Source organism: Megascapheus bottae, chromosome 2 (genome assembly GCF_031878675.1).
Source record: "Megascapheus bottae isolate mThoBot1 chromosome 2, mThoBot2.hap1, whole genome shotgun sequence".
Taxonomy (NCBI): domain Eukaryota; kingdom Metazoa; phylum Chordata; class Mammalia; order Rodentia; family Geomyidae; genus Megascapheus; species Megascapheus bottae.
The window spans coordinates 22,473,091-22,500,701 of NC_143510.1; the positions used below are offsets into that span (position 1 = coordinate 22,473,091).

General features: G+C 40.3%; 2 protein-coding genes across 10 annotated transcripts in view; both read right to left on the reverse strand.

Annotated features, from left to right (window-relative positions):
- Nucleotides 1-3,263, reverse strand: part of LOC150066574 (uncharacterized) — a 5,362-nt gene extending 2,099 nt beyond the window's left edge. Inside the window, exon 1 of the mRNA XM_090318604.1 lies at nt 1-3,263. This exon is cut by the window's left edge and continues 2,099 nt beyond it. Coding sequence (XP_090174730.1) covers nt 1-3,263 — 3,263 coding nt within the window.
- The window catches only part of Znf385d (zinc finger protein 385D), a 581,998-nt gene that overhangs the window by 42,115 nt on the left and 512,272 nt on the right, over nt 1-27,611 (reverse strand). The window lies entirely within an intron of this gene.

Sequence of the window (27,611 nt, forward strand, 5' to 3'; positions counted from 1 at the left end):
TGAGGGACCAAGGCTTGTGAAGGATTGGGTACCCTGGGTGAGGTTACTGCAGACAAGGGTGCTGTCATGGTCATATGTGCAGGTTGCATGATGATGTCACCATCTGGCTGCATTGAAGGAGCAGTTAGGCTAACATTTGGCATTGGTAAGGCTGCTGGGTGGCTCAGAGAGAAGTTGTCAGATTGTCTATTGAAGACCCCTAATGTGGGGTAGGGAAGGGCTCCTGCACTGGATGGATGACCACTGTTGGAGGTTGGTCCCTGCGTGGGCTGGGATTGTGTAAACTGAAAGTTCGAGTCTTGCATGATGGAAAGTATACCATTGGGTGGCATGTTGTCAGAAGCCGGAAGAGCCTGATTTAATATAGAGTGGCTGTTTGTCAAAACTGAAGGAGAGGAATAGTGTGATTGCCCTGAATGTGGCTTTCTGTCCATTTTATTACCATCATCTATGGATGGTTTAGTTGCAAGGAAGGCACCGCTTCCAGGAATGGGGGCCATTGCTGGGCCCATGTTGGGAGGGAGTGAAGGAGCAGCATGTGTGGGGACGGAGGCACCATACTGTTGCTGCACAACAGGGATCACATTGGTAGCCCAAGGATCATTTTGTGGGGGCAAAGGTTGTGAAGTGTAGGGTGCCCAAGGTGGGTACACTGCAGACAAAGACATTGTCATGGCCATATTTCCTGATTGCATGATGGTGTCATCAGGTGGCTTCCTTGGAGGAGCTGTCAGGCCAACAGCTGGTGCTGGTAGGGCTGCTGAATGGCTCAAAGTGAAACTGTCACACTGTCCTTTGAAGATTCCTAATGTGGAATGAGGAAGGACTTTTGCACTGGACTCAAGGCTAGTATTAGAGCTTGGTCCCTGTGTGAGCTGAGACTGTGTCAACTGATTATTGGGATCTTGCAGGCTGGAAATAATGCCACTGTGTGGCATGTGGTCAGTAGTAGGAGGGACCTGAATCCCTGCAGAGTAGTTGTTTGTCAATACTGAAGGAGATGGAAAAATTGACGCCTCTGAAGGAGGCGTTGTATCCATTATATTATCATCATCCATGAATGGTTTAGTTGAGGAGTCACCATTTCCAGGAACTGGAATAATTGCTTGAGTCATGTTGGGAAAGATTGGAGGAGCAGCACGTGTGCCGAGAGAGGCACTGTGCTGCTGATGCATAGCAGGGATGACACTGATGCTGTCCCCAGGTGGTTGTATTGGAGGGGCAGTCAAGCCAAGAGCTGGTGTTAGTTGTGTTACTGCTGGATGGCTCAGAGAGAAAGGTTTGTCAGATTGTCCATTGAAAACCCCAATTGTGGGGTGTGGAAGAGCGCCAGATGTGGATGCATGTCCAGGATTTGGGTTCAGTCCCTGCATGGGCTGGGACTGTAGAAACTGATTGTTGGAAACAATGCCACTGTATGGCACCATATCCTGGTGTTGCACCACAGGGTTGGCACTGGTGGTACAATGATCATTTTGAGGGACCAAGGATTGTGAAGGACTGGATGCTCTGCATGGGGGTGGGTTGGTGGGGGCTGGTCCTATCCCAAGCTGCCCCTGGTGCAGGCTATATGGGACTTTGGGAACTGGATAGGTATAAGGTGTAGGAGGGACACTGGAGACTGGCCCCATCCCAAGTTGGCCCCGGTGTATACTACAGGGCACTTGGGGAAATGAGGAGGAGTAAGGTCTTGGGGGATTGGTGGGGTCTGGGCCCATCATTAATTGCCCCTGGGGCACACTGCAGACAACCTGGGGAAAAGCACTGCTGGGTAACTGGCCATTTAGAATTTGACCCTGGTGCAAGCTATCCAAAACTTGGGGAAATGGTTGGGAATCTGATGCAAGGAGGTTGGAGGAGCCTGACCCCATAGAGGCATGGCCTTGATGAATACTGCAGAGAGCCTGGGGAAATGGATAGGGGTGGGGTATGGCTGGGCTGGTGGGCATGGGCCCAGGCAGCAAGGATCCTTGTTGCAGGCTACTGGGGACCTGCGGTAAAGGACATGGGGGAGGTCTAGGCAGGTTGCTGGGTGCAGACCCATTCAGAAAGTTTCCCTGTTGTAGGCTACTGGGGACCTGTGGGAACACACAGGTATCAAGGTTGGAGACTGTAGGAGATGAGAAAATGATTGCCTCCAAAGGCGGTGTGGTATCCATCTGAACAACGTCATTGTCTGTGGCCGGCTGCATGGTCACATGAGAGGATATGCTGGGGGTGAGTGCAGCTGAATCAGTGGTGGTGGTGTTCACACCAATGGGCAATGGAAGTACAGGAAGGGTGGGGAAGGAAAGAGGAGGGGAATCTACACACATTAGAGTGCAGGATTCTTTTTTGCTGGGGAGAGGGCAATGATCCTGGAGAGATTTGGAGAGAGAATTAGGGAGGGTCGTAGCTCTGATGAAATGATCATAGTCTTCATTCTTATGTAGAACATCCGAATTAGAAGCTGGGTTACCAGAAAGAAGGGCATCAGGGGAAACCGAAGAGGAACTGGAAGTTTTAGGTATCAGATCCTCTTTAGGGTTTGATGAGGATGCTGGCATACTATTGGCTACAGCAGCCTGCTCTTCCACACTAGTGATGTTGGGACGAGCTGGGGTGCTTGCAGTGCAGGTAGGTAAGGCCATGGAAGCATGAATCCCTTCCTCAGATGGGGGAACGGAAGAGGCATGGTTGGGGTCACTGTCATCTCTCACCTCTGATCTCTGCCCTGTGCCTTCTCTCTTATAGATCTTAGTATGAGTGAACTGAGTGACCTCACAAATGTCCAAGTCTTTTTTGGTGTTCATGCACAGAAGTTTAGGAGGTGGGGGAAGCTCAGTGCGACCCCATAGCATTGGCACTAATTGTGGCAGTGGCAAAGGTAGCACAGATGGCAATGTTGCTTTCCTTTTGGATGCTCTACGAGGTGCTACATTTGTGGTAGCGGGGATTGTTGGTGCATTATCTTTGGACATTTCACCACCTTCCACCTTTGTGGACTCCTGGAAGTCCGGAGGTGGATGAGCTTTGGGCTTTTTCACCCCCAATTCCTTTGCTGACTCCTGGGAGTCTTTCCTTTTGGGTGCTCTACGAGCTGTGAGACTGGGGACAGCAGGGCTTGTTGGAGGACTAGCTGTGGGTGCTGCACTCACCACCCCCTTTGCTGACTCCTGGGAGTCTGGTGGTGGAAGAGCTGTGGGCTTTTTGCCCTCCACCACCTTACCTGACTCCTGGAAGTGTGAGCAGGTCTGGAGTTGGTTTGCACCCAGCCTGTCCATGGTGGAGCTTTGCAAGCTGGAGATGTCATGGCCATTTGATCGGGTACCTAGAGGAGACACAAGCACCTTTTCGTTCCTTTCAACACTGAGAGGAATTCCCTGCTGGGATCCAGGGCAGCGTCCCCCCAGAGTGAATTCTGTCCTGATGGTCACCCCCCTGCACGGTGCCATTGCTCCATGCTAGGTCGTCCCCTCCCACCGGCCTGACCCTTATGAACTTCCAGAATGTTGAACTCACCCTTGGGGTCTTCTGGGCCTTTGACCTCTGTGTCCCTTGGGTCAGGAAGAGGGACATCACATGGTTTCCTAGGCTCCCCAAGTTGAGCAAGAGGCTTACACTTTGGAATTGGAGGCGGGACCCCGAGCTGACATGAAAGGGTGCCCGGACTCCTGGGGATTTCCAGCGCTGAGTCTCCAGGAGGCAGCGCAGGCGCAGGTTTTTTGGGCGCCTGCTCTGGCGATGCGGAGGGGTCCTCCCCCGGCGTGGGGTCCGTGGCCTCTGGCAGTGGGCACCTCCTCTTAGGGGCCCTGCGCTGACCGGCTGAGGGGGGCGCCTGCCCGAGATCCGGGCCGCCCTTCCTACACACCGGGCAGCGAGCAGGCCCGGGTCCTGCGCTGGCCACCCACCTAGGGAAGGTGAGGCCGCACAGTTCTTGACACAATTTACTGAGAACGTTTGCCATTGCAGCGAAGGGTGTGCGGAATATCAGCTAAGTAAAGGAGAAGTGGCAACAGCTGTGCCGCCCTCCTTCTCCTCTGGTAGCTGAGGACGCACTGCCCAGCTTGGCCTTTGTGATGTCACCTGCCACGCGGCACAGAAGAATGCGCACGCGCGCGGAGCGTGCCTGTAGGTACTTGGCAGGGTCAAAGCAAGTTGTGAGCCCCACATCCTTCTTCTTGTCACACAGATGTTAGGGCCCAGCCAGGCCCTGGACCCAGGATGAATAGTTTATGCTCTTCACCCATGTGCCTTCTTGTAATCCTAGTGCCTGGTTTATTATCTATTTCCATAGTCCATCTGGGACCCTCATCACATTTCCTATCTATTGTCTACATGGATCATCTCCTAAGTTGTCAAATGATCACAATGAGATTCAGGGCCCTGAGAAGGAGATGAAGCACCAACTATTAGCCCAGCTTCATCCTTCTCTCTTAGACCAGAGTCTTGTACACTACTTCTGTTTTGTTTAAGTGGAGGAATTCACCGATGGGATACACTTACTGTGGGATTTTTGCCTTTTATGACCTCTGGGAGTGTGAACAATTTGGGATTTGGTTTGCATCCAGCATGCCCATGGCACAGCTTTACAGGCTGAGGATATCACAGCTTAGAGATGGGATACTAGTAGGAAACACAAGTACCTCTTTGTTGTTTTCAAAACTGGAAAGAATTCCCAGCTGGGGACTACGGCTGTGTGCAGTGAGAGTGTAGGTTCTCCTGATGGATAGATTATGTAAGATATATTGAGATGCGTGTTAAAGAAATTCAGTAGCCCATTGTTCCATATAAATATGGAGCCAGTGTTCTGGTCTTCATGGAATGCCTAGAAAAATCCTGTAATTCCTTGATTTGCTAACAATTTGGATTTCATGAGCACATCTGTTGGGTCTACTGTAGGTTTAGACAAGAGCATTAGATATAGGAGTAGCCAAAGAACTGTAAATTACACCAAGGTAAGTAAGATCGAAAGACACACATCCATGCCATTTTTGGGGGGCAGTTACCTTGTTGCTTTGGCTCCCTGCATTGCAGTAAGTGTCATTATCATCAAGAACTATTTGTGTTTCAGTTATGCAGAAATTTCAAATACATTAGTGACAGAAAGCTGTTGTATTTACATATTTTATATATTGACATTGAAATATATCTTGAAGTAAAGGTTAAATTAAGGATGTTATACACTAGAAGTGGTTATATCTTTTATCTTTCAGGTAAAGAGAAAAACATGGTCTGCTAGAGATTTACAATAGAACAAAACCTAGATACATAAGGCCATATAATATGACGCTAAATGAAAGGACCTCCAGGACAAAGAAACAAAAGCCATATAATGAGTGAATGTTGTCCTTAATGTACCATGTTATCTCTCATATCTTTTGCTGTCCCCTGGTTATCTCATATTGTTATAGTATTTTGCCTTGTTATCTGATATGTTGTACATATGCTTCTTTGGTTATTTGAAATCGGATAGGAAAGGGGGGGAAACAAGATGAGGGGCGAGGTTGGGGGGTGGAAATGGGGACCAAGACATGAGAAAGGGTATCAATGTTTGTGAAGTCATGCACCTTGTATTTGGTGAATATAAAGTAACAAATCCTATTAATTACAATAAAATATATGGAAAAAAGTGGTCTGCTAGCACTTAAGAAAAATTACTTATTCTTGGGTCACATACCAGCCAAGAACCAAGAGTTAAAGTCTGAAAACTGTTCCTTTAGACACAAATTCCTTGCAGAATTGACTACCACAGGACAAGTCAGGTAGTAGTGGCTTTCACTTGTCATTCTAGCTACTCAGGAGAATTAGTTTAAAGCCAGCCTACACAGGAAAGTGAGCAAGTGTTTACCTCCAATTTACCAGTCAAAAGCCAGATTTTAGGAGTATTTCAAGTGGTAGAGGGCTAGCCATGGGCTGTGAGAGTATATGAGTTGACACTACAAGACAGAGGCAAAATCTGTTTGTGGTACCACAGTTTCTCCGTGGCTATTTCCAACCCTCAGTCACCATGAGAGCACTCATGTTCATAGAACAGAGTTAGAGAAAGTTCACAACCACATGTCACATCAATGAGAGTGAGTGACTAGAAAATGAAAAAAAATAATAGAGACACCAGTGCCATATGCTACTCAATTCTTACCAATACAAAGTGAAAACAATCCTTAAACTCTGTGAAATTCAGAGGCAATGATGAGAAACATGCTGTTACTTTCTCACTTAAAAAAAGATGAAGGTATATTTGAACTTGTCTGTGATAACACCTATAACTCATGGAATTACTCTTGCCTTGCCCCAATTCTCCTAAGTTCTCACTTGGAGGTTTTTTTTTTCTTTTCTGAAGATTCTTGTCACTACTTGGCTGGATAGTATTTTCATGGACAAATTCAATGCTACAGACTTTAGTTACTATGGACCTTCTATCCATCGAAAACCCCTAAAGCAGCTCTGATAGTCTCACTAAAGAAATCTGACCAAATAAATAGCTCATTTGTCTTCCAGCAAAATGGCATTGGACCCCATTTCCCTTGATTTCCCAAAGGGTATCAATGTTTGTGAAGTTATGCACCTCTATCTGGTGAATATAAGGTAATCCTTCTATTAATCACAATAAAGAAAAAAAAGAAAATTTGACATTATAAAAAAATGGCATTAGAGGATACTTAAGGTGGAAATAGTTTACTGTTAATTAATCTTGTGCATGACATCTTCAGATTTTCATTGTGTTCATTGTGATTAAACAAGTAAATACTTTGTGTGTGTGTGTGTGTGTGTGTGTGTGTGTGTGTGTGTGTGTGTGTGGTTCATGGGGCTTGAACTCTGGGCCTCGGTGTTGACCCTGAGCTCTTCAGCTCAAGGCTATGGCTCTACCCCTGAAGCCGCAGTGCCACTTTCTCTTCTCTAGTGATTTAACTAAGAGATAAGAGTCTCACCCTCTTCAGTGTCCAGGCTGGCTTTGAACTGCGATCCTCGTATCTCACCTAGCTTCCTGAGTAGCTACGATTACAGGCATGAGACACCATGCCTGGCTAAATGCTTTCTTTAAAAATTGTTACAGGGCCGGGAGTTTGGCCTAGTGGTAGAGTGCTTGCCTAGCATGCACGAAGACCCAGGTTCGATTCCTCGGTACGACATACATAGAAAAAAGCTGGAAGTGGTGCGGAGGCTCAAGTGGTAGAGCTCTAGCCTTGAGAATGTCCAAGGACAGTGCTTAGGCCCTGAGCCCAAGCCCAAGACTGGCAAAAAAAAAATGTTACAGTATCTCGCTTTGTTATCTGATATATTGGATATATTTGTATTTGGTTATTTGAAATTGGATAGAGAAAGGGGGAAAACAAGATGAGGGGTGGGCATGGGGGGAGGGAAATGGGGACCAAGACATGAGAAAGGGTATCAATGTATGTGAAGTAATGCACCTTCTATCTGGCAACTATAATGTAACCCTTCTATTAATTACAATAAAATATATGAAAAAAATTGTTAACAGGGAAAACAAAATGCTATCTAAGCATGGTGCTAATCTTAAAGAGAAATTTAGTGATTACAGGAGAATTAGCTAGTGTTGTTATATGTTCAATGTAGTGGGTCGGAGTATTTTAAACTTGTCTCATGGTTTTCTATCCAATGAAGTCTGAAGCCTTCCTATTGATTTTTTTTCTTTTTTCTTTTCTTTTTTTGTGGCCAATCCTAGCCCTTGAACTCAAGGCAGGGGCTCTGTCCTTGGGCTTTTTCAAGGCTAGCACTCTACCACTTGAGCTACAGCACCACTTCTGGCTTTTTCTACGTACGGAGTACCTAGGAATCAAACTCAGGATTCATGTATGCCGTCAAGCTTTCTACCACTAGGCAACACTCCTGGCCCCTCCTATTGCTTTTAAGAGTGATCCTTCCTTCCTTCCTTCCTTCCTTCCTTCCTTCCTTCCTTCCTTCCTTCCTTCCTTCTTGCCTTAATTCCTTCTCTATTTTCTTTCTTCCTTCCTCTTTCTGTCGTACCTGCTCCATGTTTTTCCCCTCTTCTTTTTCTGATAGATAACTTGAAGAAGAATCTGGTACATTTGAATAATTTTCTATTTGTTGTTTGTTCCCTCATTAGTTCATTTTCCCCCAGAGAGTTAAAGTGATTGTGAACAGGCCCAGTTCTAAGGGTTGGCCCTCAAGATTGCTTCTCTTTTGGTTTTCCTAAAGGAATCTGTAATCATTTTCATCCTGTCTATCAAAACCACCAAGTGCATTTTAAACCTGATGCTCAACCTAGAAGGCCATATTATTTTTTATGTCTCTCTCATGACACATTTTCTTCTTGACTCAAAATCTTTGCACATCTTTTCTGCGTTGACAGAGAAAGTTCTTTTTTAATTCTTTCATCTCAGTTCCTAACATAACTATAATGTCTAGAGAATATCTGGCCCCTGGTGTACCAGGCCCTCCTCCATATTCACTCATCTTCTATTGAATATTCTCTTAAATATAATAGTAGTTCACATCAGTTTAGTGCTTAAACACATCATGTTCAAAATGCTGGAATGATATGCCATAGATACAAAACTATATTTATCACCAATTACTTTTCTTTTTGCCACAGAGGTTTGCCACTCCTCATAAATGCATGAGTGATAGCTGGAGAGTACCTGGTTGGTGCCTGGCACTGACGACTTAAACTGAACCCTCTTCTTTCCAGGTATTAACAAATGTTCAAGGAATCAAATCTACTTTCTTTTCTTCCCATGACCAAGGCTTAGCTGGAAAAACCTAGGGGAAACGTAAATACCACAATGCAGCAGCATGAAAGAAGATCGTACATTAAGACACCATTAGGGATGAAGAGGTAAAGATATAAGGATAGTGCCAGAAACTTGGGAAGTACTTTAAATCTCAAGTATCTGACAGTGCCCAAAAAAAGAAATAGTTGATAAATGATCTGATCTCATTCTGTCCTTTCATCTGAGAAACCCATCCAAGGTCAAATACACTGCTACAGATGGCTCTAGGTCATGTCATCCAACATAGAAATAGCCCTTTCACCACATCAGGCACTTACAGATCATGCCTTTTCTCTGAAAAATCTTCCCCTTTACTTCTGAGTTTAGAAATATATTTCATTTATTTTAAATTATGAGGGAAGAAAAGAACATCCACTTTATGCACATTAGAACATATAGAATATTTTTTCTAATCAGAAGCCTTTCACAAGTCTTGCTGTTTTTTCAAATCCAAAATCATTTTGTAATGCTTGAAAACCAGCTCTAGCATTGCTAGCAGAATTATATATGAGAGATAAATTCTTCATGCTGATGACTGCATTCTTCTTGGACCATTTTCTTAGATATATTTTGTATTTTAATTATGACGAAGATGTCTTTGGCTCTTTTGATGAGGGTCCCTTTCTCTCTCTGTTGATATTGAAACTATAGAATAAGAAAAACAACTTGATTCATTTTATGGATGAGTTTCTGACAGGTTATTTACTTTATAATGACTTTAACAGACTCAGAAAAAAGCTACTACCAAGACAGGTAGTATTCAAAAGGAAATATCACAGAAATGTGGGCTAGCGGGAAATGGTAATTGTTCAGTCTCAATTTAGTTAAGTTCTTGAATTTAAATTTTTGTTAGACTGGATGATTAGACTACAAATTTTACACTATAGTATTCATGAATTCTGTACAACCTGTAAGAAGGCCAAATCTGACACAGTTAACATCTATTTGTAATGTTCAGGTAAATACATGTGTAAAATAATGGTATATCATCATTTTTTAAATAGCTAATAGACTTTACTCAGGTATTTCTGATATATGTGTATATATATATAATCTCATTGTTATAAAACAAAGGCTTCTCCTTTAAAAAATCTGGTTTCTAGTCACATGAACTTCTTTCATTTAAAAAACAAGTCAAAACATAATCCCATTTTTTATTGGCTGAATGGTACCTCATTGCATGTATATCAGATAAGTGATTTATCCATTTATTTGCTATTGGGCAATAGTTAGTCTACATTCTCTGGTGTTAGTTACACTACTATGCACACAGGCATGTAGGTATCTAATGTATGCTGACTTATACTACTCCGTATATATGGCCACGATGGGTGCAGCAAGATCAGGTGGTGGTTTTTCTAAGGGACTGACACTGATTTCAATAGTGGTTACAGTAGCTTAAGGCACCTTCCCCTCTGCCATCACACACACACACACACACACACACACACACACACACACACACACACACACACATATATATGTCTGAGCTCTGAGCCCTTCTCACACTCTGGAGGGCCTTGCCTCATACTTACAATGAACAGTTTCACTCAAATCTCCTCCCTACACTGATCTTCAATCACTGCTGCCTCCTTAGTATCATACTGATGGTCACATCTCTCTCCCCAGTTCCCAGAAGCCACTGTGTCTGCTCTCTCTTGTTGGACTTCCAGCCTCCCTCCCCAGCTCTGCTACCAAACTTTCGTTTGATATTTCTTCCATCAGGCCTGCTCTTACCTCTGACATCCACCCCTTGTCCCTCAAATCTGAACTCAGTACGTATTTTTCTTACATTGTTTTGGATCAGCTCCTGGATCTTTCTTCACTTGCAGGATCCAAAATCAATAAACAAACACAGTGAACACTGATTTTCACATTTCTCAAAGACACAAATGTCTTTCCTTTCAACTATTCCCTGAAGTGAGAAAAGGCATTCTTCCTAAACCAGTCAGATCTCCAGGAATAAGTAGGGAAACATGCATGGTACAATTCTCACTCCCTTCTCCTCAATGAGAATTTCATTCAGGAAGTCTCTACAAAAGTGGTACAAGATTTCACTCAACACAGGATCCAGGGAAGAAGAGACCATGCCTGGGCTACTATTTAGCACACTAAGCACCACAGATGACACATTCCAACTTGTGAGTTATGTCAATGGACTTGTGCTGTGTGAGTACGAGGGTCTTTGTGGAGAATATGCAGACTCTCAATCAGTGCCCTGCCCCGCTGTGCGATTGTTGCTGTCTGTGCAGGCTCTTTAGGTGCCTGGCCTGGTCAAGTCTATACCCCTGAGGTCATTAAATCTTATTGTTCCTGCACAAAAGAATAAAAGTTAACCCATACCAGCTCCCATCTGCAGGAAGAAGCTCACTTAAATGAAGGGTATTCTAACATTTCTAGCTTCTTCCCTGTATGTTAAGCAGTACCCCAAGGTACCAGCTCTATCAGCCCATACCTCAAGTTAATGGACAGAGCTATAGTAAGAACAAACCTTTGCTTTGTGAACCACTGAGCCCTATGTTCTCATCATATTATGCAGCCTAAACTGTCACTAATGGCAAGAATCAGATTCCTAGTGTAAGACTGCTCTCTCCTACTACTGCTAAATGCCTAGAAAGGGCAGCCCCTCTTATTCAAGTTTGTAAATACCTTCAGTATGAAAACATAGTCCCAAGTAACACAGAAAGCACAATAAAGGGGAAGAAAGAGAACTATTTTTTTCTCTTTATCTTAGTTCCAGTTTAGTGGTAAGGAATTTTCCGGAAAAATTTTGGGTCATCAGAATCTTTGAAATGTATATACTGAGTTTGAATGATATATAATGAAGACAGTAATGTTAATGGAAGGTATGGCAGGATCAAGTGACAAATATACATTTCTTTTTAACTAGTTTATAGATGTATGAACTACTTCAGACCAAAACATAAACTATCAAGTTAATTTTTTTAAATATTTGATCTAGTCAGTCTAGAAGTACAGGTGTTATTTTCTTTACTATACACTTTAGAATGTTCTAACGATGTAAATAAGGTTCACTCAATCAATAAGAAATGCATATATCTCTGTGTAATTGCATCTAGGCTACCACTTGAGAAATTTATCTTTGCTCTGTGCAGTTTTCCTAAAGATTTTCTTTTTCATATCTGAACTATCATTTAGCATGTGTAATTAACACATGTAATGATGTAATGATGTGTTAATGACCTCTTATTTATACAGCATAGAGTTCCAATGAACACAAAAGTGCTCTATTTACTTAATGCATTCTCCGAACATATGCATCTGGAACTATCTTTGGACTTCAAATGGATTAACTCCACGAGGGAGTAGATTTTTTTTTTAGGAGAAAACGCATTTAAAGGATTGAACAAAAAACAAAGATATGCAAATATCCTTTTGTGTGACAAACTTCTTTAAGGCTCTCGACTGAGAACTGGAGTACAAGGAAAATTCTCTGAAATTCCTATCAGTGCTTGCCAGGTCCCTGGTGACTACAGAGGGACCTTAAATTTTTATTAACATCTAAGAAGGACTTAATTTGTAATGAAAGGCTGCTTTGCAATCGCCACTAATTCTCCATTTACCTGCCTCTATAATTTGCTTCACTTATGGCAGGCTCTTACATTAATATTCATTATAGAAGCTCCTCTCCAATATTCCTTGATGTGACAGAAATGCATTAGCTATGACAAATGCTTCCTGATGTACTCAGAGTATGAACGCAAGCAGAATCTATGGTAATTATTGCTATTTAAACACAGGGATTATTCCTTTTGGGTTTTTTTTTAATGGAAATAAAATCTGTAGCTACCACAGATTAGAAATTATTTGCTTAAGGAAAAAAGAGAGAGATTTCATTTTAACATCATGCCTGCTACCATTGAAATCCAAGGGATGCGGGTATAGCTCATGCAGAGTACCTGCCTCATATTTGCTAGTGTGGAGAAGGCCCTAGGCTCCTCCTCAGTACTGAATACACAGCCAAGGCCAGGAAGTGACCTTGGTGGCTTCACCTATTGTAGCTCAATGTCACATCAAAATCCCACTCCCATGTCTTCTTCACACCTCTTCCAATACAGAAAGGTCCAAAGGCAAAGGTAGATATTTGTATTTTACTGATCAATAAGACACATAATGCATATGACCTGATACACTAGTATACTATTTCTCCAGTGATAGTTGACATTTACTTAATTATTAATTCTGTGAACTTGTCTATTTGCTTATCTCCTTTAAGCCACTTTAATTCAGAGGATATGAATCCTTCTCTCATTGTAGCAGGTAATTTAACACTCCCTATTCTTAAAATATGTTCAGATGAACAGTTAAAAATTGTATTCTAAACAACTCATTTTGTCAAATACAGAAGCGATTAAATTTTAATTTTTGAGAGAACATTTCAAGTTTTCTCAATATATAAGACTATTTTTTTCCTGCTAGTACCTAAGTTCAATTCAGGGCCTTGTGCATGCTTAGTTTAGTTATTGGCCTGCTGCTTCTACAACTTGAGCCATACTTCCAGTACAGCTTTTTGCTAGTTATTGTCTAAAAGGCTTTTCTGCCTACGCTAGCTTTGAACCATAATCAGCCTTCTGAGTAGCGAGGATAATAGACAGCAGACTTCAGTACCTGGCTAAAATGATTCTTAAGTAATTGTTTTAATTTTCAAAGTTTCCTGATTTGTGAGTTGATTTGTTCAGGCTTAGTACCTTCCCTGGGCAGAATGAAAAAAAGATAAGGAGCTCAGCCAGCTAAGGCAGAGGATAACTCCAACAGCTCTGCTGGTAACTAACATCACTGAGGGTGTACAGTTGAGATCTCTCCCCTTTTAACCAGGCAGATCTAAAGGAAACTTGTATATCTATAAAAATACTGTTTCAGTTTATATCAGAATCAAGACTATGATGATAATCTAAACACAAAAGGGGTAGGGTATAAATGCACTAGATGAACCATTTATACAGATGTAAGAGGTAATATTTAAAAACTAAGTTAGAATAAGGTACTATTGAAACTACAAAAATTGACAATACCACTTTCAGGACTCATAAATTATGTCTTCAAGTCCACAATTTTTTTTTTACTATGGATTACAGTTTTGAATGCTTCACTTTCTTCTGTCTAGTTTGGCTGTGAACCAATTGTAGAGCCATATACAGATTGCAAATTTGTGTGTCTTCATTCAATCTTCCCCCAAATTATTTTACTAACACATCACATACCACCACAGAAACATTTTTAGAAATTACTATTGCTATTAATAAAGAAAAAAAATTAACAGAGCATAGAACTTCTTTTGACTGGTTTTGCTCACTCATAACTAAATCTTTGAAACCCACTGATTTGCTACACTTAGTAGTTTCTTTTTCTTAGTTACAAAATGGCATTCCACAATTTTGACTTATTATAATTTGTTAGTCCATTTGCTTAAGAAAAACATTTGGATTATTTCCAGTATTTGATGAGGACTAGAAAAACTGCTGTAAACATTTATATTTAGGTTTTTGTGTGAACAGAAGTTTCCATGCCTCTTGGGCAAATACTTACAGTAAGATTGTTTGGTCATATGGTAACCATATGTTCATAGGGAACTGACAGACTGGCTCAGTAGCTTTGTTAGTTTTCCTTCCCCCAGCAATAAATATGTGGAAAGACCTAGTTCCTTTGTCTCCTCATCAGCACTTAGTGTTGTCAGAATTAGTATTTTTTATAGTATTTTTTGTAGCCATTCTAACAAGTAAGTGATATTGTCTTATTATGTTTTCACTTGAATTTTCCTGATAGATAAGAATATGGATGTGGAATATCTTTTTACATGCTTTCTGACCATCTGTGCATTCTTCAGTAGAGCAAATGTTTAAGGCTGCTTTCTATTTTCAAATTAGATTGCTTGCTTTTTTATTGTTAAATTTGGATTGTTTGTCATGTAGTCAGATATGAAAATCTATGATACTTCTCTTTTCTAACTCAAACATTTCTAATTTTTTTTTGCCATTCCTGGGGCTTGAACTTGGGGCCTGGGCACTGTCTTTGGGATTTCTTAAAGCTACTGCTCTACCACTTGAGCCACAGCACCACTCCTGGGCTTTTGTGTATATATGATGCTGAGGAATCAAATCCCAGGTGTGGTGTACACTAAACAACCCCTCTACCACTAGGCCATGCTCCCTGACAAACACTTGTAATTTTTTTTTTGTGCCAGTCCTGGGAATTGAACTCAGGGCCTTTTCCCCAAAGCTGGCACTCTGCTACTTGAGCCACAGCACCACTTCTTGTTTTTTCTATGTATGTGGTAACAGGGAATCAAACTCGGGTCTTTGTGCATGATAGGCAGTTACTCTACCACTAGGCCATTCTCCCAGTCCTGAACACTTATAATTTTTATAAGTTCAATTAATCATTAATTTCCTATTATGGATCATGGCTTTGATGTCCAATCAAGACAGAAAACATTCTGTGAATAAAATATATCTTGATCAAAGTCATCCCTTTCATAATTCTCCCCATTCCTGACAACCCCACTCCTTCCTTTGGTTTTCTTAGTTTTCTAGGATATGCATTGAATTTTATGAAACTGCTTTGTTGAATGGCAGCTCCTTTGTAGAACTTGTTAAAGAAGAAGAAAGAAAGAAAGAAAGAAAGAAAGAAAGAAAGAAAGAACGAACGAAAGAAAGGAAGTCACAATTCCAAGTTTAGTGTTGACTACAATAGGATTCCTTAATGACAACTGGAAAGTAAGAAGTACAGAGATCTTTCAATAATTTAGGTTTAGCACACCGAAAAGCAGTCTCACGCCTTCACTGGACAAGGACAACTGGTCCAGGCAAATCCCCCTCCCTCAACTCAGAGGTGAAGGAATCCCAGGACTCACTGAAGTGGTGGTATTTAGCCATCACTCACTGAAGGCTAGAAATTGCTTTAGGAATTTCTGGTGGAACTTGCTGGAAATATGTTCTCTGTGAAACTTTTCTCACCAAATATCTTGTTATAAGTACAATCTCAGAATTCTGTTTTGAGGGTTGTTGAAAGCTGCTTATTTCTGGATGATCCTGACTGCTAAACATTGCCAGAATGAGCCATGTCTAGTGGAATCTTTCCACAAACAGGCCACAGCTTGTGAGCACCTAAAGCCAAGAACAAAGTCGCTTTCCTTAGGTAGTGTTTTTTTTTTCCAGTGCCATTTACTGATAAGGGTTAACCTCTGGCCAGCTTGACAAAGAAGGATTTTTAAAGGGTCCAAGTTCATTTTCCCAGCTTGGGACTGGTCCACAGTTCTCTGCCTTATATTCCTCCCAGTGCCTTTTTAGTTAATTTTCATGGTGTGCAAATAAAACTTTATTTCCAAAAGCAAATGGCTAGCCCCTTGGATATCTTTGATATAACTGCAAAGAAAATTGAGTAACTGTATTATTAGTGTGTTTATTGAAACAAAATTGGTACTTACATGGAACCAAACAGACTCCAGCTCTTTGCCTGGCATTGTCTATGCTTTTCTGTGATTTTTCTTCCCTAAAGTGTAGATGAGGTCTGAATCTTTCTGTATTTGAGAGGGGTGGGATTTGGCATTTTTTCTTTTCAACTTTCATTTTGTTTCACTGACTCTGATTGTGGCAGAGATGGTCAGCAGGAAGCTTCCGGCCCTTTCTCTATATGAAGGCGGAGGGGGAGAGGCAGAGCTCTTTTCTGGCATTTGTCTGGAGGACAGTTGGGGTTCTTGAAAGAGTTCCCTCCTGTGCTGCTGGTCTCCCAGGCCTGACAGGAGTGGAAAGAGCAGACTTGGATGGGGGCTTTCTTTTTTTTTTGGTCAATTCTTTGGCTGCTCTTGGTTCAGCCTCTGGAGCATGGGCTGGCACATGCAGGAGGCAAGAAAACAAAGAAACAAGCAGAAATATAAAAGGAGAATGGGAAGTTCTCCACTGGGCAACATCCCAGATCCTCACCAGCCCTCTGCTCACCCCACTGTCTCCCTGACCTGGTCTCCCTATTACCTTCCTCCATTCTGTCTAGACACCAGAGTTGCCACTAACAGGACTAAGGTAGAAAGAGCTTTGCTAGGTGCCCCAAACTGGAAAATTCCCATGGCTATGTCTAATGCAGATGGATATGCTTAGTCCATAGGCCAAAGCTTTGACATGCAGGTGTTTCTGACAGAGGGTACTGCCATCACCAGGTGCAAAAGGGCTCATCCTGATACACAAGGCTTCTGTGTTTGACAAATGAGAAGGCCCAAGTGGACATGAGAATTTCCCATGAAATCACAAGATGAAGAATGTTGGATATTAGAAGCCTAGAAATAACCCCCTTCTCTTCTTAAACAAATCTTTCCCCTGTTGTCACCAACACCACTTCTCTATAGCCCTTTTTGCTTCTACCTGTAATGTTAATTGTAACAAGCAAAATGGAAACCTCCGTGAAGACTAGCAACTCTCCTCAAACTTCTCCATGCCACTGTTGCCTGGCTAGGTGCTGAGAAGTAGCTGCTGATTTTCATAGTTGCAAGGTAGAGGTAAACCCTGTTTGGAAACTGACTTAACAGAGCTTAACCATAATTATCCACAGTCACATATTCAGCCAGAGAGCCAGCTGAGTGGAGGGGGTACTGGAGAAATGATGAGGCTAATCTGAATGATGATCAAGATTGGGTTATGCGTACAGATGAGCACCTAACTTGAAATGAGGTACCACTCTATGTGCTCATTAATAATCACTCTTGGAAAGATGGTGCTGAGCAGCACAAATGAAAGTACAAGCCTTTCGAAGGCACACATTTCAGAGGCTCATATTGGCCAATGATAACTGATAAAGCTCACATCAGTCATGCCACAGGCTGCTGTCCTGATTACAAAATACATGCTGTCCATTTCTCTGGACCTGATGACAAGTTATCAAAAGATGATAAATGTCTTCAACAACAGGAAGGGCTCAAAAATGCTTGCAATATTTCTCTGTGGGTTTTGCAACAACCATCTTGATCCCATTTTCTATCTGCTAGGGACTCAAACAAATCAAAGAGTTTTCAATATAATTATCAGGAATGCAGAAGTGTATAAAGATAAAAATCAGAAGATCAGGGTTCAGGGATAGCCACTGATTTACACTGGTCATAACTACAATCAAAGTTATTCCAAATTACTCATAAAATCCATTTACAAGCCCATACAAGAGGTTCTAATTGTTAGGAAGGTGTTGAGATACTCTATGGGATGAAAACTTTCTTGCTTATTGGTTCATTTGCTCTTTTGTTCAAATATATGTTCAGTGATCGTGGCAGGGGGGGCTGTGAGTGTGCCAGTCCTTGGATTTGAATTTAGAGCCTGGACACTGTCCCTAAGCTTCTTTTGCTCAAGGCTAATGCTTTATGACTTGAGCCACAGCACCACGTTCTGCTTTTTCTGAGTGGTTTTTTGGAGATATGAGTCTCAGGAACTTCCTTAACTGAGCTGACTTCAAATGTTGAACCTCAGATCTCAACTTCCAAGTAACTATGATGACGTGTGTGAGCTATCAGTATCTAGCTATGTCTTGGGTTTTTTGTTTGTTTGTTTTTAATTAATTAATTTCTTTTTTATCTTCAGGTAATGTATAGAGGGGCTGGTAGTAGAAGCATTATTTCACACACACTGGTACCCTTTCTTGTGTTTTTGTCCTTATTTCCCTCCCCCCAAGTCAAGTTGTTTTTCCACCTTCCCTTTCCTATTTCAAATAAACAAATATATACTACACCAGGTAACAAAATCAGATACAGTAACAAAATGAGATTAACCAAAGCACAAAATAAGAGAGAAGAGAAATAACATAGTACATTAAGAACAACAATCATGCAAGATACAGCTCTTGTTTCCATATCCTAAAGTTCCTTTCATTTAGTCTCATCCTATATGATCTTATGTACCTAGGTTTTGAGCTAGTACAATCCTCTGCTAGGAGAGTTCTAGATGTGTACAAATTATTACAAATGAGGAAAAGCATTGAACCTATGTTCTTTTGGGTCTGGCTTACTTCACTTAATGTGATTTTTTTTTCCCCAAGTCTTTCCATTTCCTTACAAATGGGATGATGTCATTCTTTCTGATGGCAGCATAGAATTCCATGGTGCGTAAGTACCACATCTTCTTGATCCATTCATCTACTGAGGGGCATCTGGGTTGGTTCTATATGTTCTCTAAGGTAAATATTGCTGCAATGAATATCTTTGTGCTAGTGGATTTATTATGTCCTTGTTTCTGGACATTTGGGTAAATGCAAAAGAATGGAATTGCTGGGTCATACAGAAGCTCTATGTTTAGTCTTTTGAGGAATCGCCACACTGCTTTCCATAGTGGTTAAACAAGTTTATACTCCCACCAACAGTGTAGTAGTGATCCCTCCTGGCCACATCCCCACCAGCATCTGTTGTTATTAGATTTCTTGATCATGGCCATTCTAATGGAGTGAGGTGGGATCTTAAAGTTGTTTTGATTTGCATTTCTTTTATGGCCAAAGATGTGGAGTATTTCTTCATGTGTCTATAGGGCATTCTTATTTCCTCTTCAAAGAAGTGTCTCTTTAATATTTAGCCCACCTTTTAATGAGATGGTTGTTTCTTTGAAGATCTGTTTTGGAGAGATTCAGGTTTTTAAGTTGTAGATATATTTTAGATATGATCCTTTGTCTGTTGTATGGTTAGTGAAGATCTCCCATTCTGTGAGATTTCTACTTAACTTTCTAGCTATGTCCTTTTCCATACAGAAGCTCTACAGTTTAATGCAGTCCCATTTGTCCAAACTTGGTTTAATTTGTTGTGTTTCTGGGTCTTTATTAAGAATGCTTATACTTGGGCCAGGAGTTTGGCCTACTGGTAGATTGCTTGCCTAGCATGCATGAAGACTGGGGTTCGATTCCTTGGTACCACATACACAGAAAAAAATCGGAAGTGGTGCTGAATGCTCAAGTGATAGAGCTCTAGCCTTGAGAAAGTCCAAGAACAGTGCTCAGGCCCTGAGCTCAAGCCCAGGACTGGCAAAAATAAATAAATAAATAAATAAATAAAGTTTCGATATGTGCCAAGGAGATCTAGTGTATCTCCTATTCCTTCTTGTAAAGTTTTCAGGGTATCTGTTTTTACCTCAAGGTCTTTCATCCATTTGGAGTTAATCCTCATGCAATGTGACATAGAAGGCTCCAACTTTGGTTTTCTGCAGCTGCTTAACCAATTCTGCCAGCACCACTTGTTGAAGAGGCTTTTTTTCACAATCCTATTTTTTGGCTCCCTTATCAAAGATTAAGTGTTTGATTTTTAATCATGAGCTAAGAATAAAAAACTGCCATAAAAATGACCATATTCTGAATTTTTTCTATAAGTTCAGAAAATCTATAAAAGCAAATATAAAATTTACAAATATGATAGGATACCTAAAATGAGAAATCTTTTTTCAGAAATAAGATTTTTTTATTTGTGTTGCTCCAAATGAGATCCTCTGTACCCCTCACCAACAGAACCTGTTGTATTCTTCCAACTATGTAGTACAAGACTATAATTATTCTGCTGCATCTTATCAGGCATCTGAAGTCAGCTGATACTGTAACACCACGCTTCTCCAAGGCAACTATCTTTATTTTTCCTTTAAAAAAAAAGTCCAACTTCTTTCCTTTTGACAAAACATTACCACCACTTACCCTCTAGTTCTCCAAGTTAGTTTTGTTTAGATTGCTGAAATCATCATAGTTCAAAATCTGACCCTTTTTACTCATAAACTTATTGGCTAGAATATGACTCAAATATAAATTTCAGGGGAACTTGGAAATTGAAAGAAATTATAGCTTTTGGTAAGTATCATATCAAATTCCAAACTTCACCTAACATAAGGGTAATAGGTCTTAATAGCACCATCATTTTTGTTACTGTCAATTGTCAGCATTAATTGATGCTTCCAAATATAAACATGCAAGAAAGCCAAGAAAGAATACCAATCCCTGAATTTAAGCCATGGCTTGGACACACACAAACACACACATACACACATATACAATACAATCACATGTGACCACACAGGAATACCATGGAATATATACATCTATAACAACATTAATATAGTAATTGAATTGAATGGAGAATATTGATGAAGGATAAAGAATCAAATATCCAAGTGAAAAGATAATGCTTAGCCTCTAAATTCCCCTTTATCTTATTCACTAGCAAGGTCAAAATCTTTGTTGAGTTCTATTGAACCAATCAATCAATGTAAAATATTGGAGTGCTTGACTCACAGTAAGCCCTAGTAATATACTAGCTGTTACTATTATCACAACTGGATATACAAAGAAGATAAAATTCTTTGGTTAAAACTAAGCCAATCTTCCATTAGATTCACAAGAAGATAAGAGGAGATCGTTCAATATAAATTTCTCCAGATTGAAACTTTATGAACTATTCATACATTTATATTTCTGTTTTCCTTTCTCTGCCTCTTCCCCTTTCCATTCCCAAGTGTAAGGAGTATTTGCAATTTCTCATAATATTTGTGTTTATCTTAGTCAAAGTGAAAAGGACAACACAGCTCTCATGGAGAGAGAAAGAAGTCAGTTGTTCTGGAAGCTAATAATAACATACATTCCTACCTATCTAGCACCAACTCTTGTACTACTGTGAAGGTAAATCTCCTGTCTCTGCAAGAATCCAGATGAAGGCATTCAGTTTGAATGTTCCCAGCAGCTCAGTAGACATGGGAATAAGGAGATGGCAACTGAAACAGACTTGAATCTACCAGGCACTTCACTTCTTCAGCTAGACTGTCTTCTTAGGCTAGCATTTTTTTAGAGCACAGAATGAATAAAAAATAATCCAGTCAGTTTTAGCTCTCTGGAAAGAAAGTTTTGGCATTTATTTGTTTAATCTCTCCAAAACAGTCCAAATGCATTTACCTGAAGGCAGAACTTCAAATTGGATTTCTGGTCCCAGAGGACAGTGCTGTAGCTGCTAGAGCCAGCCTAAAGCTCTAGCCTGTAACAAGCACATTTGCAGTGAGAGTTTATTAATAAATTGATGAAAGCTCACCAGTTAAAAGCTAAAGAATGCCACTTAATGCTCTGTTTTGCTTTTAATGGACTGAAACCTGTTTTCAAAAGCTGCTAAAGGATAAGGGAAATTTGTCTTGCTGCTTGATAGAGGCAAGGCCACACATATACAAACACATGCACAAGAGCATATAGGTGGAGCCTGTACACACGAGAGAGACAGAGAGATAGAGACAGAGAGAGACAGAGACAGAGAGACAGAGAGACAGACAGAGAGAGAGAGAGAAAGAGAGAGAGAGAGAGAGAGAGAGAGAGAGAGAGAGAGAAGAGAGAGAGAGAGAGAGAGAGAGAGAGAGAGAGAGAGAGAGAGAGAGAGAGAGAGAGAGAGAGAGAGAGAGAGAGATTTTTGTCTTAAAAACAATGGGAAGGTAGCAACTTCAGTTGTGGCTACCTAGAACCCACGGGGTGTAGGGTGTCACATGGAAAGACTCAAAACGAAACTCTAAAAACTTTGCACTCAGACCCAACTTTCATGATTACATTCTGAGTTTTCCTGGGGATATTAAATCAATAGAGCAAAAAATAGGCACATATGGTTCACAAACAAAGAAGGCCCAGTGGAGAGAATGGAGAGTTGAAGTGGTACAACAGATGTCTCCAGGCTCCTATAGCCAGGCGCCCGCTCAGAAGGGCTCTTCTGAGGGCTTTAATGAATGCAGTGGCTTATGGGGATGCAGTTTTAAAGACTTTCTGCTTCTTTGTTGTCCTCAATTGGCTGCTTTTGCCTATTTTTGGATTTGTGATGTCAGACCTACTAGCTAATGGAATCATTTCAGGGAAGCTTTTTCATCTGTGTTGCCTGTCAAGATCAGGTCTCCTAGTCAACACTTGACCTTTCCACTCAGAAACACCTATTGCTTTACCCTGTCCTTAGACTAGGTCTATGATGTACAGTAGGATCCAGACTGGCAAAAACACTGTGGAAATCCTTGCTTCTGTGGTCTTGCACTGAAGGACACCCTGTTTTTCTACTCCAAAAACTATTCACTGATGTCCTTCTGTTTGCTGGGCCCTGTATCACAACCTTCTTCTTCTTCTAACCACTTAAGAATATCCATTCACCGTGAGTGTGTGTGTGTGTGTGTGTGTGTGTGTGTGTGTGTAGATAGATAGAAAGATAGACAGACAGATGGAATCTTATACAAATCCAGCTTTACTCCCTGCTTGTTTTGTTAATCACTATTAACACTATCAATATCTTCTTACCAACAGCAATTATTGGATCAATATATGATTTCCATTATGCCAATTTCTCCCTTTTTGCTTTCTAAATCTTGCTGTTCTGCCTTTTCTACTGCTGTTCCAACGTGTTTTACGTGTATCCACACAACATCACTATGGCAGATTCACTTTCTAAAGAGAGTTGAAGCAATAGCTATCATTGCATGCTCAAAAATACAATGTGATTCTGTCCTTCAATCTTTCCACTGAGTGAAAGTCATCACCTTCTCCTTGGACTCCATTTCAAAAAATAGAGCACAGTGTAAGGACAGAGTCTTCTGGCGATAAGGTCATGAGCATAGCCTGGCTGTCTTCATAACCAAGAAGACATGCCCTGAAAACATCTATGTTAACCCTATGCAGAGGACACTAGAGATCACTCTGGCAAGTGGCCTTTGCTTAAGATCCAGCCCACAAGCGAGACACTTGTCACCATGTTGACATAGGTGTGATTCTACACACACATCCATTTGGTTCTAATGTAGGAACCCATCCCAAGTCCACACATGGAAGAAACAGCTCCTTAATGCCAGGCAGAGAGACACCAGCATCATGAGAGACACTATTAATAGATGATTTATTCTTCACCGGAGAGCTTGGATTTCTCCATTATCACAACTGAGAGAGCATTAAAAAGTTCTAGACTGGAGACTCAATAAATGGATCTCTAGAATTCTTTTAATTAATAAACTACTATTAGGTTGCAGTCATATTCATTTATTTATATGTTATCAATGACTGTTTTCATGAAGGAGTGTGTAGTTGTCACAGGGGCTAAAATATTAATTACCTGGCCTCTTGCAGAAAAACATTGCAAATAGTTACGTAAACAAATAGACTCTCTTTTTTTTATTTTTGCTTTTGACCATGCTTTACAATCATGTATTAATTGTAGCCTAATTCTGAGATGCAAAATTTTAAATTTGTACACTAACATAAAGGTATCCACATAACAACATGCACATATATGTATTTGGGTAAAGTATTAACTAAATAAAATATACTTCAGAAATTTCAAAATGGCCCTACATGTGATTACCACAAGGCCAGGGACACAGGAATATTAGTTGAGATATTCACAGCAAATGTGCACATTGGCAAAAACCAGAGAGTGTGGCAGATATATCAGAGTAAACATTTATTTCATTCTTTTTTTCTGCAGTAAGAAAAAATAGGAAACCAAAATAGAAACTCCTGACTATGCAGAGCTTTCATTGAATGGGATTTTGAGAAAGACGGATTAAAGGCTTTCTCAGGTTTTTAAGAAAGACAAATATTCTTGAAAATCTATAGCTAAACTGAATCAATCTGATGATAACATGTTCACAAATTGAATTGGCTTGCATTATGGATTCTAAATACAATCTTTGTAAGAAAATAAAACATAACAGAAAGTTAATCAAGTTCTACTGGACTTCTTTTTCATTACTATTTGTTTTATGAAAATATTAAATTCCTGCATTATGTACCTCAGAAAACTTATTGAAATCACCCTATTAGTTCCGAACGTGAAGACGTTTATTTTTTAATGCTAGTTGTGAGGCTTCAAATACGTGTCTGAACGTTGTGCCCCTGAGTTTTTGTTATTGTTGTTCAGTCTAGCTTTTGATCACTTAAACCACAGTTACACTTCTGGCTTTTTTTTTTTGCTGGTTAAATGGACATAGGAGTCTCACAAACCTTCTTGCCTGGCCTGGCTTCAAATTGTGATACTCAGATTTTACTCCGGAGTAGTAGGAGCTACTACTACTACTACTTGGAGGCACCAGAACCCAGCTTGAATAAAGAGAAAAACAATTGACAAAACTATTCAGTGGAGCCAGGTGCTTTGGTGCCTCAGGCTTGTAACATTAACTACTCAGGAGGCTGAGATCTGAGGACAGTGGTTTGAAGCCAGACTTGGAGAATAGGCCTTCCATCATAAATCAGCCTCCAAAAAGTTTGAAATGGGGCTATGGCTAAAGTGGTAGAGTTCCATTTTGAGCAGAAAAACTAGAAGTAAGCATCCAGGCTGTGAGCTCAAGTCCCAGTACCAGCAAAATTAAAATACTAAGCCAGGTGCTGGTAGTTCACACCTGTAACCCTAGCTACTCAGGAGGCTGAGATCTGAGGATCAAGGTACAAAGCCACCTCAGGCATGGAGGTCCAGGAGACTCTTATCTCCAATTTATTTAACCACCAGGAAACTGGAAGTGGTGCTGTGGCTCCAGGAGTAGGGCAGTAGCCTTGAGCTGAAGAGCTCAAGGACAATGCCCTTGCCCAGGGTTCCAGTCCCACAAATGACAAAAGCTACAAAAAAGCCATTTGAAAGACATGATAAATGGGTGACTGGGTGATTGTAAAATTCCTCAGCACCAGCTTTTACATCTGTTTAAACACAAAGGCACATTATGTAGTTATAATCTTGGATTGCACAGAAGTGTCTTTGCTTGTATGTTTGTTTTTAATAGAAAAACTCTATTAGAAACCCATCTCTTTGACTAAGACAAGACTATTGATAGAGATTATAACTGGAAATAATAAGAAGACATGATTCTATTAGTTTTCCTACAATCTTGGTAATTGAGAGGTTTGTGATATACGTCAGCTAACAGAGCAATAACTGGGATTACTATGAATTTCTGGATATATGAAGATTTTTGTTTTGCAATTGGTTTGAAATTAAAATGCCAATGACTCAGAAAAAGGTCTTTCAGGTTTCCTTAGGTTTGTAGGAGGATAACATACCGCATTTCATATTAAAAATTTTTATAATAAAATGAGTAAATATTATTATTCTTATTTTTTGTCAGGCTTGAACTCTGGGCCTGGGCACAGTCCCTGAGCTCTTCAGCTCAAGGCTATTGCCTTACACCTGGAGTCACAACACCCCTTCCAGTTTTCTAGTGGTTAATTGGAGATATGAGTCACACAGACCTCCATGGCCCAGGCTGGCTTTGAACCTTGATCCACAGCTCTCAGTCTCCTGAGTAGCTAGGATTACAGGCATGAGCTACCTCGCCCAGCTCATATTAAAAATTTTAAGCAGTCCTGTAACTGAAAACTACATTTTTTTTGGTTTAGAAAAGTAATGGGTATGTAGGAAAAATTATCAACTTTAATTTTGAATGACATTATCTCCAATGTCTTATAGCCATGTGATCCTTATTGAATACACAACCTACTGAAAAATTGCGATATAGCATCTACACTATATTTGGTATTACAAGCTATCTATAGATTATTGTGGTCTGCAAATTCTATGTTGGACATAATAAATGTTGGACAGAGGACCTGAGCATCCTTACTGTTCTCAGAGGATCCTGGAACCAATGCCAAAAAGTTCTCAGCAAAACTGTGCCTTTTTTCTAAGTGTCACTATATGTTTTGCTGGAGTTTCTTAATAGCATGCGAGAGAAGCTGCACATACAGAGCATGCAGCATTCCACGAAGGAATGCTTTCCAGTTTTGTTGGCTTTTTTTTTCCATTTGTAGTCACCAAAATTACTACACAAAATAACATCATGATTTCCCAAAAGAATTAGTACCTAACAATACACTTACAACATAAAAATTCTTAGGAGAGAATATCTATGTTAAGAATCTAATCTCTTTTAATGGAGATTTTCATGTATTTTTATTTGATAGTTTTTATATTCATATAGAAAAACAAACCTAAAAAAACCCTTATTTTCTTTTGTAGTTAAGACTTCATTTTTGTTCTGCTAGGGATTTCTACTTGCTAGATAACACTATAAAACAAGCATAAACATAAAAACCAAGGTTGAAATTGTTTTAGGTATAAGCCATAAATTATCTAATATAAATTTGATAAAAACTAATAAAAAAACTACTTTCTAGTGGCAAGCAAAACTTTCTTATCTGGCAATAAGTAGGGGCATGATTTTCATTTCCATCAGTTAATTAGTAATTTTAAGCAATACTGGTACTTGAACTCATGGTTTATTGCTAACAAGGCTGATACTCTATCAATTGAATCACATCTCCAGCCCTGCTTTTTATACTGGTTATTTTGGATATGGAGTCTAGCAAACTTTTCTGCCAGGGCTTTGTATTGCAATCATCCAGATCTCAGCCTTCAGAGTTGCTAGTACTGCAGGCACACACTTGTGCTCAGCAATTCTCTTCTTTTTTTTACTTTAGGTTTTTTTTTTAAGGGAGGGACCATCATAATTTGACACCTGACCTCTTACCAGCTTATTTGCAGGAAAAGATCACAATATAGATGCATAGAGCAAAGACCATGAGCAGATATATCCTTTAATACTCTGGCCCTGTCCAACACAAAGTATTACACGTGCTTGATGGTTTTGCTAAAACGAGAGGAGCTTCTGTGTAATCATATAGTGGCGATGTGAGCAGCCAAAATTAAAGATAATGCTAACAAGAAGCCCAGACAGATGAAGTGCTTTCACGCTCCCCCTGATAGGAATAGTTGACCTCAGTGAAGTTTCTTTAGTTGCAAAGAAAAATATTTTATAAGAGTTAGATTCTCCTTCACTGTCCTCCAGGAGAAAACTTAACTTCATGAGAGGCTTTTGATCTCTACCCCATTATCAGGAGCTACTAGAGAGAAAGAGTGGCAAATAATAATTACAA